Source organism: Bos taurus, chromosome 15 (genome assembly GCF_002263795.3).
Source record: "Bos taurus isolate L1 Dominette 01449 registration number 42190680 breed Hereford chromosome 15, ARS-UCD2.0, whole genome shotgun sequence".
NCBI lineage: Eukaryota > Metazoa > Chordata > Mammalia > Artiodactyla > Bovidae > Bos > Bos taurus.
In genome coordinates, this window is record NC_037342.1 from 33,594,669 (window position 1) to 33,607,655 (window position 12,987).

The following is a 12,987-nucleotide window of genomic DNA, read 5'->3' on the forward strand; positions in this document are numbered from 1 at the left end:
TGTCTTCCTTTATAAAATGAAGGACTTAGATTTTGTCAAATGTCTCTTGTAATACGGACAATTCCTTCCTAATCATATTTTTGTCTTTAACTCACAGGAACATCACTTAGTTTTCACTTACTTTTTAGAGTGAGGTTCTGGGACTTCTTTAATGAATAAACGAATATCCTTTTCTTCTTTTTCTCGTTTTTGTTAACTCTTCTATTTATTTAGAGTGTACGAACTAAAATCTTATTCTTAGTAAGATGACAAATAATTTTAAATGTTTTGCCTGCCAGCTTCTGATCACACTTTTCTAGTGAAAAGTATTTAGTGTTTTGTGGATTTAGCCTGTTCAACTGATGGTCAACACAATACCTGTCTTACAGAAGTTACTCAAATATTGTTCCAAGATCTACTTCCCTGGAACCACCCAATGGCTCTGGTTCTGCCCACTCCAGCAGAGCAGACTAGACATGCCCTCGTGATATGTAATCCCTCTGCAGCCACTGAAACACAACTAACACAGCCTTTCCCAACCCTCCCCAAAGCTTTGCTTCTCCAAGCTAAAAAGTTCACATTTCTTTGTTTCCTATATCTTTTACTATCTAGGTTCCTGTATTCATTCCTGGATGAATTTAACCTTTGTCAATATCCTCTTTAAAATGTGATGTCAAGAACATAACATAAATATAATATATTTCATTAGTTTTGCACACACACTGAGCCCAATTCAAGACCAGGAAGTTATTGATTCAATTAAATATGTTTATTGCACATTTCTCTTAGCACCAGAAAGCATTCTGCTTGCTCTGTGCCTTCATACCTCTTTATCTCTAGTTATCAAATCCATCGATAAAAGCCAGTCCTCTGTCTTTTGAAGTGGTGTCATGGATTTCAATTAATCACTTCTTAGTGCCACTATGAGCTAATACTAGGCTAAGTGACGTATTGTCAATTTCTTGCATTCTTATGTCATATGAGTAGAAATATTATTGAGTCCCTCTCTGAGAGGCTATGAAATGCTGTCCATCAGAAACAACATTGAGAACAAATACCGAACAAATTATTTACTACATTTAGGATTACAAGTAGGATGACTTGTCCACCAGGGCTATTTTAAGATGGTTTTGACCCTTCAGAACCAGATCTGTGTATATCTCTCTTTAATATATCATAATGAGCGTGGTTTTGTCAGATCTTCACCACCAAGTGAAACTGAGTTGAAGCAAAAGCCTGCGTAATTCAGACAAAATATCTTTTCAGCCTATGGAGGCTTTGATCAGTATTGAAGGCCCAAAACGAAAAGTACTACCATGTTACATTAAATTGAGACTAAATTGTGTCTATCCTCTACCATCATCACTAACTCGCTGTATATAAAAAAGGGGGAAAAAAGAAAAAGGAAAGAAAATCTAGGAGAACTTTGCTATTGAATTGTTTGCATCAATTTCAGGGAATACTGTCTGATGTGGAAATGGTGCCACAGGTTCTGCTGGTGCTGCAGGTCTGAGCTTTTCCCTTCCCAACTAACCCACCCACTGAGGGAAAGCCACAGAGGGAGACCAGGATGAGGCAAAGTGAACATCTTCTTGTGTTGATGCTCATGAATGAAAGACACAGCTACTTCCTAGCTCCAGGATTCATTCTGCCTCCAGTCAAGCAATGTTGTGCCTATGCTAACAGTGTTTCCTATTTATCTGTCTTTTCAAGGCAAAAAAGTTTTTAAAATGTAGCTAATCTGTTACTCTTAGAGCCAAAATAACCCCTGCCATCTTCTTGTGAAGACAAGAGAAGAAAGAAAGAAATGTTTGGTGCTTTGGGGTTTGTGTTAACCATCTAATTTTTTTTAAATTTCCCCCTAAACACAGTATTTCTACTCGCTTCAAAGATTCTCCCCCAAAATCCCTCTTAGTAGTTGCTCTTCCTGGGATTAGAAGAATTTGAGATTTATTTCCCCTTGTGTAATAAATAGGATCTACTTTCTCTTCCCAGTTACCAAGAACATTCTTATTCACAAATTGCTTTCTTTCTATAAACAAGTCTTCCTTAAAGCATTTGTCAAAAACTTGCTTAAAATGGTACCGTCGTTATCTGAACAGGGAGAGAGAGAGGAGGAATCTGAACCTAGACTTGCATTTGTAGCACATCTACAAGATCTAAATAAATGAGAGGGGTGTCCTTACGAAGTGTTAGAAGCAAAATGCCAACCAATGCATTGTTATCGGAAGAAAAAGTGTTTGAGGCAAAGAAGTGATCAAGGAGTCAGAAGAGATTTTCTGTCCTGCTTTGGCGCCTAGCTAGTCCTGATTTCATGAGTAAATCCTTCAACCTTGCCAAGCCTCAATTTCCTTATTTATGAATGGAAAAACAATCCCTTCTTGCCAAGACTCACTGATTGTTAACTGATAAAGAGCATTTGGAAAATCCAGATAGTATATACAATGCTTGTGTTTTTAAAGCAATAGTTTTGCTCCTAAATAATATAGACTGGATAAAGGTCTCACTCTGATACTTATCTCTGCTTAAGTTAGTATTTCCCCAAACAAGCTTACTTAAAAAAAAAAAAAAAAGTCTGCTGCTACATTCATAGAATCATAGAACTTAGACCCAGAAGGATCTTGACGGTTCATCCTCTTATTAGAGAAATAGGGAGCCAAAAAGTGTAATTAAATGGAACCCAAGGTCATAGAGCTGTAATTCATGTAATTAACGTTAGTCATTAGGACCCAAGAGTCAGGACTCGACATAGCCTCTTTTCCAGGTTTCCTGGGCTCTTTTACCTAAATACACAACCAGAACGAAAGGAAGGTAGGAAACTGAGGTCGCCTCTGGCACGGGTGCTATATCTGATAAGTGTACTGGGTATGTAGTGTCGTCACACAATTCATTTAGCACAATTTCAAACTCCTAGTATCAAGAGACCGCTGTCCTTTCAGCATTTGAGAGTCAAAAATACCATCTGCAGAGACCTTTTTCATGTAGGTGGAACCCGAGACTATTAAACGATTCAAAACAGAAAAATCGGCGTTGGGGAGATGGGAATCTGTTAAGTAAAAGTTATTAGCCCTGCTCAGTCCTGCGGAGGACAGGAAATTGCCCAGGGCTGAGCGGAGGGGGCGTGCGCGCAGGAGGTCGCGGTAACAAACGATTCCCGGAAACTCGTGTTCGTTCCCAGTTTTGCCCGGCGAGCCCTTTATTATCTACAGAGAGTGCAAACCCGGGAAAAGAATAGGAGACCTCCCAGGGGAAAGGAAAGGGGAGCGACGGGCAGGGCCAACCCGATTCCTGCCCCCACCTCAAAAGTCCCCAAAAAAGAGACAGGCACGCCTGGTAGGGGATGCGCATTCTCCTTTAGGCTTCATCTTGCTAAGATTCCCTAAAATGCAATGAGAACGAGCATTTCCATATAGAACCCGAGAGACACTCAGTTTTAAAATATCAATAGCCGGCGGGGTGTGGAAGAGTTGCGGGGCAGGCGCGCAACAAGGTGGGGAGCCGGAATTGCTCGATGGGTTTTCTCCGCCCAAGTTTCTCGCCTCCCAGTACGGGGGCCGGAGTCACCGGAGTGAAGACCGCGGGGGCCTAGGGGACCACAAGCTCAAAAAGGGTTCTGGGTGCAGAACCAAGAGATCTTGAGAACCTTGGAGAGAGAGGATGGAAGCGCCGCCCTGAGAAGAGGAGGGAGTCGGGGGAGAGTGGGAGCGTGGCGGCGAGCAGCGCGAGAGTCTGTCCCGGAGTGGATGTGAGCGGAACACCCGGTCCCTTACCTGCAGCCCATCGGTCTGCCCAAGGAAGGGCAAGGGGTCCGGTGGAGAGGCCGCAGCGCCTGGACAACGAGCGGGGAAAGGTGGCTGAGGGCGAGGGCCGAGGGGTCTGCAGTCGCGGCAGGGAAGAGGTTCCCGCACCGAATTAGGGCGCCGAGAGCCCAAGCTCCCGTGGGCGCTGCCGAAGGCGCGGGACGCGCGGACAAGCGAAGCAGGCGCACTCTCGCCCCGGCGGCGCGGGCTCTGGCGGGCGGGTGGGCGGGGGAAGGGGGCGGGAGGCCGGGCGCACCGGCCCGCACGGGTTGGAGGGCTAACAGGTGTGTAGCATTTGTGTTCCCGAAGCCGATCTCCCAGGCCCGCCCCGCCGCGTCCTCCCCGCCTCTCCGGCCCCGCGGCTCAGAGCACGTGCGGCCCTGAGCCCAGCTCCGCCTCGTCCCCAATGTCCACCTCGTCCTCCGGCTCAGTCAGCACGAAGGAGCCGGCAGGCAGGCCCAGCCGAGCCTCGGCGGGTGCGGCCTCGGGGCCGCGGGGGCTGCCCTCGGGGCTCTCGGGCCCATCAGGCGCTTTGGGTTCATCTTGACTTTTCCTCAGCTGCTTTTTATGCTTCATCCGCCGGTTCTGGAACCACGTTTTCACCTGATTCCGGGGAGAAAGACAGAAAAGCACGTCATTCCTTCAGACTCAGCGAAGATAAAAGCGATTGCTGGGGTTTGAGAAAATAGACTTCAACCCACTGACGAATTATCCAGAAGCCATTGACTGTCTCACCCTTGGGTTAGGTCACACCTGAACGGCTCACAAGTTGTCGTCTTAGCTTGAATGGGAACCAGATATCCTAGAGCTCTCAGAAGTAATTGCCCCAAAATAACAACGAGGCTCAATATGGTGTGCTTAGTACATACTAATACTGCTATTAATTAGAACCTCTAACAGTAAGTGCTGCGTGGGTGAGCTTCCTTTCCGTTCAACTCACGTTTCTCTGACTGTGACATCTAAATACCTTGTCCAGCAAGACCCCTGGACAGGAAGAGAAGAGAAGCAGAGTTGCTGCTTCTCATCAGAGAGAAAAATCACTGGGGCCTGGCAGGCCTGCGCTTTCACAGCAAGTTGGGTTTCAGAGAACAGAGGAGAGGGAGTGGAGCCAGGCGTTTTGAGGTTGCAGGTGAAAAGCATCTGGAAGAAAATGAAAACAATTCTCCCACTCAGGACAGGGAAATAGGAAGAAGGCTCATATTTGTGCATGTGTGTGAGAGTGTGTTAGGGAGAGGGTGGATATGAAGACTTGCGGCTGTGAGAAACATTAAGGGGGCGGGGGGGATCCTTATGTGGACTTCTCTCGGGTCAAGAACCCTCTTTATTTCTTATTGATTTGCCTCTGACCCGGGCTACTGCCCTGATGGGAAAGGAGTGGGGGAAGGCGCAGAAATGGTAGTCCTCAAACAGGACATGATCATCGGAATCATTCGAGGGGGTTTTCCTCCGTGTCCGGAACCCGCTCGAGAGATTTTGCTTCAGTGACTCAGACAAGAGATTGGAAGTGTCGGTAGTCTTCCTACGGGTCTTTGGAGAAGTCTAGAATAAAGCGGGAGCTCTGCGGCCCGCCCAGAGGCGTTAGGGAGAGGAGCGAGCGGAGAAGGGGCCTCCCCCTCCTCCGGCCCACCTGCGTCTCCGACAGGCTGAGGGCCGTGGCCAGCTCCACCCGCTCCGGCGTGGACAGGTAGCGCTGGATCTCGAATCTCTTCTCCAGGCCCGAGAGCTGCGAGTCCGAGAAAACTGTGCGAGCTTTGCGGCGGCGGCAGTGCTTCCCCGGCAGCTCCGGGTGCTGGGGGTGCGGGAACAGCGCGGGGACCGGCACCCCTGCGGAGAGAAGAGCGGTCAAGTGGGCAGAGAGCGCCCGCCCCACTCCCACCCTAGTTCCCCGGCTGCCCCTCCGCCTCGCGCCCCCACCGGTCCCGCCCCACGTCCCCAAAGCTTCTCCTAGGAATCGCAGGGCAGGGGAGAACAAATTGCAAGAATAGCGCTTGGAGATCTTTATCAGAAAGGCCATTTATAAATACAAACAGTAAACAGTAAGTAAAACGGAAAAGAAAATTATCAAATAGATCCGGAGGTCTTTGAAAATGTCCTCTTGGAGAAAAACTTCTGGTCGCGCCTACTAAAATATTCTTGCAAACGTCGAGTGGTCCAGCAGCTATTTCTCCCCACCCGCCCCCACCCGATCCTTCCAGTCTTCTCTGGACACTCAGTGACAATCAGTGATGTCCTGGGGCTGATGGAAGCAGTGAATGTGATCCTGCTTCACAACCTTACTTAAAAAGCACCTTTCTCTTCACTGAGCCGCCCCGGTTCTCCCGCCTGCAACCAAAGGGAATAGACCAACAGTCAGATGCAAGTAAAACTCCTGAGCGAAAACGGAGCAGTAATTTCCGTCTCGCACGTTTCCTGTCAGTTTCGGGGAAGCGCTGGGGACCCCGCTCTCTGATCTGGTTCTCATTCTTTTTCTCGTTCTTTCCCTCCAACCCCACGCAGAAGAATTGAAGCGCCTTGCCTCGGGACACTTTTTGAGTCTTTCCTGACCCTCGCAGGCTTCACCGTGTCTGAGACGCGCCAAGCGGACCAGCCGCCACAGACATCAATATTGACTGATTCCAGAGAGAAAAAGCAGAAACAGAAAACAAGTAGTTCCTGTTTCTCGGGCTTTGTCCACTATTTTCTATTTGCGGGGAACATGGGTGCAGCGATAAGAGCTGTCTCCGGCCCGTGGTGAAGCAAAAACCAAAAGGCGAGCTCGGACACAAGTTTTAAAATTGCCCCTCCAACCCAGTGCCCCTAAGTCTGGGTTTTACCGCTTCACAAACGCTTTAACTTTTGTCGTGGATTCCAGCGCCCACATTTCACAGACTGTCTCCCGTCTTTCCAGACCCCACCCCGACCGGGATTGTTTTTCCCGCTACGCTCTGCATCTGGACTCAACGAATCAACGAATTCGGGCTGTAATGAAGAGGCCGGAAAAGAAAGTGTGAATGTGGCCTTTCGGAGAGAAGCAGAAAAAAAACTGGGTATTTCCCCCACATATCCCTGTCCCAGCCAGACTTTGCTGGTCTCTGCTCTTTGCCATGCCTCGGAAATCAAATTACTTTGGCTGGGGCTCCAGAGACGCCAGCAACTGGGGCAGGGGAGGGCAGCCCAGCCCTAGACTGTGAATTAAATGATGGATGTTGGAAGTGAAGAGGGTTAACGAACAGCCTCCTCTCTCTCTCTTTTTTCTTACCTTTTCTCCCTTATTCAGGCCAGTCCAAACCTTCAGTCCTTACAATATCCCAAACCCTCCTTTACTTCTAAACCCCTGAAGTATCTGCGAATGCTCAGCACCTGGAAGGAGAGAGCTGGCCCCACTGGAGACTTTTGAGCTTCTGGGCTGAAAAGTTGAGTTCCCTTCCATGGGGTGGGATAGTCAGGGGTCCCCCTCAGAGTGAAAGAGATAGCGATGGGGACAGAGATGGACCAAAGTGACCAAGACCAAGAAAAAGGAAACCCAACACTGTGCATCAAGAATATCACCCAAACCTACAGCCACTTCTTGGCTAGGCATGTTTCCTTCATAATAAAAAGTACAGTTACCACCCTGGGTTGGCATGCCTCAAGGGAGCTCCCTGTGTTCTCAGCTGTATCCCCAACATTCTTTCCCTGTTACTTAGAGAAGGAGGCCACCAAGCCAGGCCCAGGCAGCTCTGGCCTTTCCTCCGCTCCATCACAGGCTCAGAGTCTGCTGGAAGACCTGTTCTTGCTCCCCATTCCATGAGACCCCTGTTACTTACCCGAGGTGGTGAGGAAATAAGGGTGGTGGTGGTCTCCCTTATGTAGTGGGTGATGGGGGTGAGGAGCCAGGAGGGTGGGTGTGGGCATGAGTGGGTAGCCATAGTCTAGCAGAGGCACCCGGGAGGCCAGAGTGCTGGTGAAATGGTCAGGGGCCACCTCTCTCAGCGGCTTGGGCTTGTGTAGCAGGATATCCTCGATGAAGAAGGACGTGGGCCTCTGAGATGATGCCGGGTGTAGAGGGGAGGTGAAGTTGAGATTCATCTTGAACCGAGCGCCTGCCACAGGGCGAGGGCCGGGGACGAAGTGTAGGAAGCAGGCGGCGTCTCACCACGCCTGGTCGAGAGCCAACCACCCTCGAGCTCGGATCCCTGATGCTCTCTTCTCGGCCTCGGGCTACCCCCGGAGCTGGAGAGGCGAGAAGATAAGCTCCTGGGTAGACTGGGTCTACGTGTAGGAGAATTGGCAGCTTGGAGAGGGGAGCCGGGAGAGCCAATGGCAAGGCTGCCAGAGGCAGAGGGGAGGGTGCGGTGGGCGCGGGGCGGAGCGGGGCGGGGCGGGGAGCTGTCCGCGGTGCTGAATGCGACCGGCCAGGCCCGGAAAGAGTGAAGCAGAGAGAACTGGATTCTTGCTCTTGCCAGGTTTCTGGACCTCGATTTCTGCCTGGCCACTGCAGGAGCTGCCTAGCTCCCAGTCGTCTTTTAAAGAAAGCGAAAGAGAAAAGGTCTCTACCGTCGGACAAACTCCTCTTTAGAGAGCAGAGGGCATTTAAAGGGCCCTGAAGCAACAGGAATAAAGTATGTACTTCAGCTTTGGGGTCTGGGCACTTTAGAACAATGGTTGCAGAAGGGGAAGAGAAGTGAGGAGAGAGCCTATACCTGCTGACCCAACTTAAGTTGATGGCTAAGGGATGACTGGATTGTGGAGGTAAATAAATGATCAAAACATTATTTACCTCAGTTTTAGAGGGTGGTGTGAGTAAAGTTATATCTACATTAGTCAAGTAATCTGATCTGTATAAATATGTCCAGAACTACCTCTTAATGCCAGCCTCCTCCTCTTCTCAAATTTCCACTACTTTCTCATTCCACTCACATGACTTGCAATTCCTACTATATCATCACTTGTCAACCAACCCTAGCCTGCAAAATAATTGTACTGTGTTTTTGTCTCCCATTCCCTTTTGCAACCTTTCTTTTCATTTTCCTCCCTCCCAATCTTTTGGTTTTTTTTTTTTTTTTTTTCTGTTTGTCTTTTTCTAAACTGTCACATTTATTTCCCTGGAGTCAATTTGCTAAAATTAAGGTGATCATCTACAACACAGCAGGGGTAATTTCAGCTCACATCTCCGAAAATTGCTCTAATTATTGATGTTAAACTCAGGGAAATTAAAAGAAGCCACTTCTCTTCCATCTCTCCATTTTTAAGCTCTAATTTGTTGAAATCTAGTCACCATCACAATTCCAATCACTACTGCTAATAGTAAAAGTGTTTTAATAGAGACTGAGTCCACACAACCCATGCTATTAGATAATTAGAGGAGGTGTTAGAAAGCCAAGTGCTAATCCTTGGGCGCACGGGTAGGATTTCCATCTGATCTAGCAGGTAGAACAAATTAATTACCAGAATCAATTAGGCCCCAAACTACAGCACTCCAAGAAGTGGGAGCGTCGTATTCCATACGGATGAACTGGTAAATGGTAAATAGATGAGGAGAGTGAGAGGAAGGAGAAAGAAGGGGGAAATAACTTTAAAATAAGATCTTGGAAAGTAAGCCTCTAAATGAAGTCAGAACTCATGTCCTGGAGCCTGAACTATGATCTTTTTAAAGTTTATAATGGTAAGAACTGAAAACCCCAAACAGGTGGTCTCAGAGAGGGAATACAGCAGACTTCTGGGAGTCAATGCTTGGTCTTAGCTCTGGTCCAGAGGAAGACAAATTCGTGAAGAGGTGGTGGGGGTGACAGTCCACACTTGATGCACATCTACCAGCTCCCAGTGAGAGCTGAGGCATCTTGTCTACTGAGACTCTAGAGGCAGAGTGGCCATTGAGGGAATGGCGCATATACAAACAGCAGTAGCCATTGTAAAGAGCCTTTGGGTCTGCACACCTACACTGCATCCCTACACGGAGCAGACTCACATCCACCCTTGAGGGTGAGATTTCAGCTTCACCTGGGGGCGGGGACTAATTTCAGCCTCAGAAACGACAAGATTTCTGAAAGTCCCTTGGGAGTAGGGGCAGTAAAACACTCTGTTGGATAGCAGTTACCTTGGAGCCAAGGTGCTGCAAACCCTGTCTCAGAATTCAACCTTAACCTCTCCTGGGATGTTTGCATGATCCAAAGAGGGAAGGGAGAGGGCGAGGTATGCAGCCTGCTCAGTCCTTACTGCCTCCTTACTTTATATACTTTTATTTCATACTCCCTGTTCTCCCTCCAAGCTAAGGCTATCTCCCCAGGCCCTGCCCACACTCCCCTCTCTCTACTGCTCACACCGCACCCGCCTGCCCAAGAGCTCAGCCCCATGGAGAAGCGCTTGAAGGCCTTTTCCCCCAGGAGTCCAGCCCTCCCTCCTCTGCCTCCGCAGAACCTGGGAACCTGGGAAATGACAGATGGAGGGAGGAAACTGGACAGCTCTGAGAAAGGGCAGGACCTCCAAGACTGCCGAAGTTTTCCTTGCCTTTCCCCTTTCAGCAGTGCTGGGAAGCAAAGCTCTGTGGCTGAGAGAGTGGACCCACTGTCCACACTAATGCAGGCCCCTGGAGGCTCAGAGGTAGAAATTGGGGATCGGAAGTGGAGGCCGAGAGAGGGATTCCTCCATCATCACCCCTTTCCATTAAGGATACACCTTTCTCCCAGGGTGCTCAGGTAATCTCAGCTGGGACCCCACTAGGGGCTGTAGGGCCTGAGTCCAGTATGAGGGCAGGCTGTCCTGGCAGGGCTTGTCCCACGAAAGTTCCTTTTTCCTCTTAGATAGAGTTATTACAACCCAGACTCTTGGAAAATCGGGAGGTGAAGAAAGCTGACAAGTTTCTCTGTGATGCTAGGGCTCTGGTCTGACCCATCCTACTTCCCAGGTTGGGTGAAGGAGGCCCCCTGAGGTGCCCAGCCCCTTCTTGAGATTAAATTTTGGGGTAAGGCTCAGGGTGGGCTTCCCAGGTGACTCAATGGTAAAGAATCCGCCTTCCAATGCAAGAGACACAGATTCAACCCCTAGGTGGGAAAGATCCCCTGGAGAAGGGAATGGCCACCCACTCCAGCATTCTTACCTGGAGAATTCCATGGACAGAGGAGCCTGACAGGCTACAGTCCATGGGGTTGTGAAAGAATCGGATAGGGCTGAGCGACTGAGCCTGCCTGCATGATGAAGGCTCAGGTCTGAAGGAAGAGGCATTCCAGAGTCAACAGGCTTCCCTCTCCCCTCCTCTCCCACCAGTCTACCTAAGGAGAAAAGTAGTCATATAGCTACATAGCTTGCAAGTTGGCCCTTAAAAGCAGAGATATTTCATTGCCTACATTATCTCCAAAGTCCAGACCAGCATCATCTAATTAAAGTATAATGCAAACCACATAAGTAATTTAAAATTTTCTATCAGTCACATTTGAAAAGTAGAAAGAGAGAGGTAAAATAGTAATGTATTTCATTTAACCCCAATATATAAAAAAAATTATTATTCAACATGTAATCAGTATGGGTATCATTGAGGTCTTTTGCATTCCTTTCTTTATACTAAATCTTCAAAATCCAGGGTGTATTTTATACTTGGTGCACATCTCTGTTCACAGTTCAGACTAGCCACATTTCAGGTGCTCACTAAACACATATGGCTAGTGGTTACCTACTGAACAGTGCACGCTTAGTTAATTGCCGTAATTCCTTTTGCCCTTTTCCAATGTAGGTATTCACAAACAGGAAATGGAAAGAAGCTGTTGAAGCCAGCCTCCAACATTCTCAATGCTTGCCTTTCATCCATCTATGATATTCTATTATTGTGAGCATTCATTGAGCATCTACTGTCTGAGAGGGTACTCCCTACCCATCTTTGCAAGCTTTCCCCAAGCCTTAGGAGATTAAAGAAATGCATTCACATTACATTTATTTTTTTATTCTCTTTTGACCAAAATTGATCTACCCAGAGTCAGCAGGCTGTAATTGTATGCCAGGCTGACACATACATTCAGATCCTATTTACTATCTGAGCAAAAAAATAAAGATCAAAAAAATCCCTGCCCCACCCCCCCTCAACCCACAAGACCTGATCAAGCTCCTGTTTATGGCTTCAGCTGAAGAATTATTAATCTAAAGAGAGAGAATGCATGTTTCTCAGGGAGCTAATAATTAAAAAATCCTTCTCTCTTTCATGTCAGCCTCATCTAAGACTGTCATCTGAACTGAGACTTGGTTTCCCGAAAAGATAACCCTACTGATGATCAAAGGAAGAGACTGGTTCCATTAGTCAAGATGCCTATACCGTGGCCTTCAAAATAGAGAGAAACGTATTTTAGAAGGATCTGAGTAACACACTTTACTCATAACATTTTGTATTATATTGCTTGTTGTCTGTTTCAACTTACCTTCTATCTGAGTACTTTATTTTAAGCACAACAAAGTGGATGACATGCCGAGAAAAAGAACAAGAATCACCGAATGCTTCCTGCAAATGTATCTTCAAATAATGCTTTTACACTGAAAATTAGGATGTGAACTCTTATGAGAACACATTCAAGGATAGGGTATTTAAATCATAGTATTCCTAACCTAAGGAGAAATAACTCTATCCAGTTTGCTCATTGAGGATAAAATCTGAACAGTTAAAAACTTCCATTTCTCTTTTGAAGTTTTCTGTGCTGACTTTGGCCTCTCAATTCAAAACAAGCTTCACAAAGTGACAGGAAAAAAAAAAAAAAAAAACCTGACGTTAAAGGTTTGAAATGTGAGCGATTACACATCATTTTTTAATCCTCTAAGAAGTATATAGTAGAATAAGAATGAGGTTTGAATAAGTTTCTTATTAGTATTCCACCATTTTCTCATCAAAACCCCAAAAGACATCAAGACCCCAAAACTAAGTATATTACCAGAGGGGGAAAAAACCTAATAAGCTTACAAAATGCCTTTTAAGTATTCTTTTCTTCCATTCTAAATTATTTAAATTCTATGTCAGATTTAAAACTTAGCACCTACTAGCACAATGTACTTTAAACAACAATACAAAATTAGTATGCATAGTTTCAAAAATAATGAGTTGCTACCATAATACTTACTATGTGATTTTCTAATATCAGAGATTATAAGATCCTTTCAAACTCTATCACTGGGTACAGAAATTTGTAAACATTTTCCAAAAGGACTATGTTCATAGAACTAAATATTGAGTATGTTTTTTTAAAATGCTGGATTGTTTATATTTTTTTGAGAATAT

The 12,987-nt window shown here is 46.8% G+C and overlaps 1 protein-coding gene across 1 annotated transcript; it reads right to left on the reverse strand.

Moving 5' to 3' along the window:
- Positions 1-4,142: 4,142 nt before the first annotated feature.
- BSX (brain specific homeobox) lies at positions 4,143-7,826 on the reverse strand. Its single transcript, NM_001193069.1, has 3 exons — positions 7,565-7,826; positions 5,407-5,603; positions 4,143-4,382 (listed from the first exon to the last, which is right to left on the reverse strand). The coding sequence occupies exons 1-3, from the start codon at positions 7,824-7,826 to the stop codon at positions 4,143-4,145; spliced, it is 699 nt and encodes a 232-aa protein (NP_001179998.1).
- Positions 7,827-12,987: the final 5,161 nt, after the last annotated feature.

Excerpts from the sequence above, each read along its gene's own strand:
- BSX (NM_001193069.1), bottom strand. The coding sequence starts at position 7,826 with ATGAATCTCAACTTCACCTCCCCTCTACACCCGGCATCATCTCAGAGG. Across the intron at positions 5,604-7,564 it reads TTATTTCCTCACCACCTCGG|GGGTGCCGGTCCCCGCGCTG; the intron begins GTAAGTAACAGG and ends TTCTCTCCGCAG. Across the intron at positions 4,383-5,406 it reads TCAGCCTGTCGGAGACGCAG|GTGAAAACGTGGTTCCAGAA; the intron begins GTGGGCCGGAGG and ends CCCCGGAATCAG.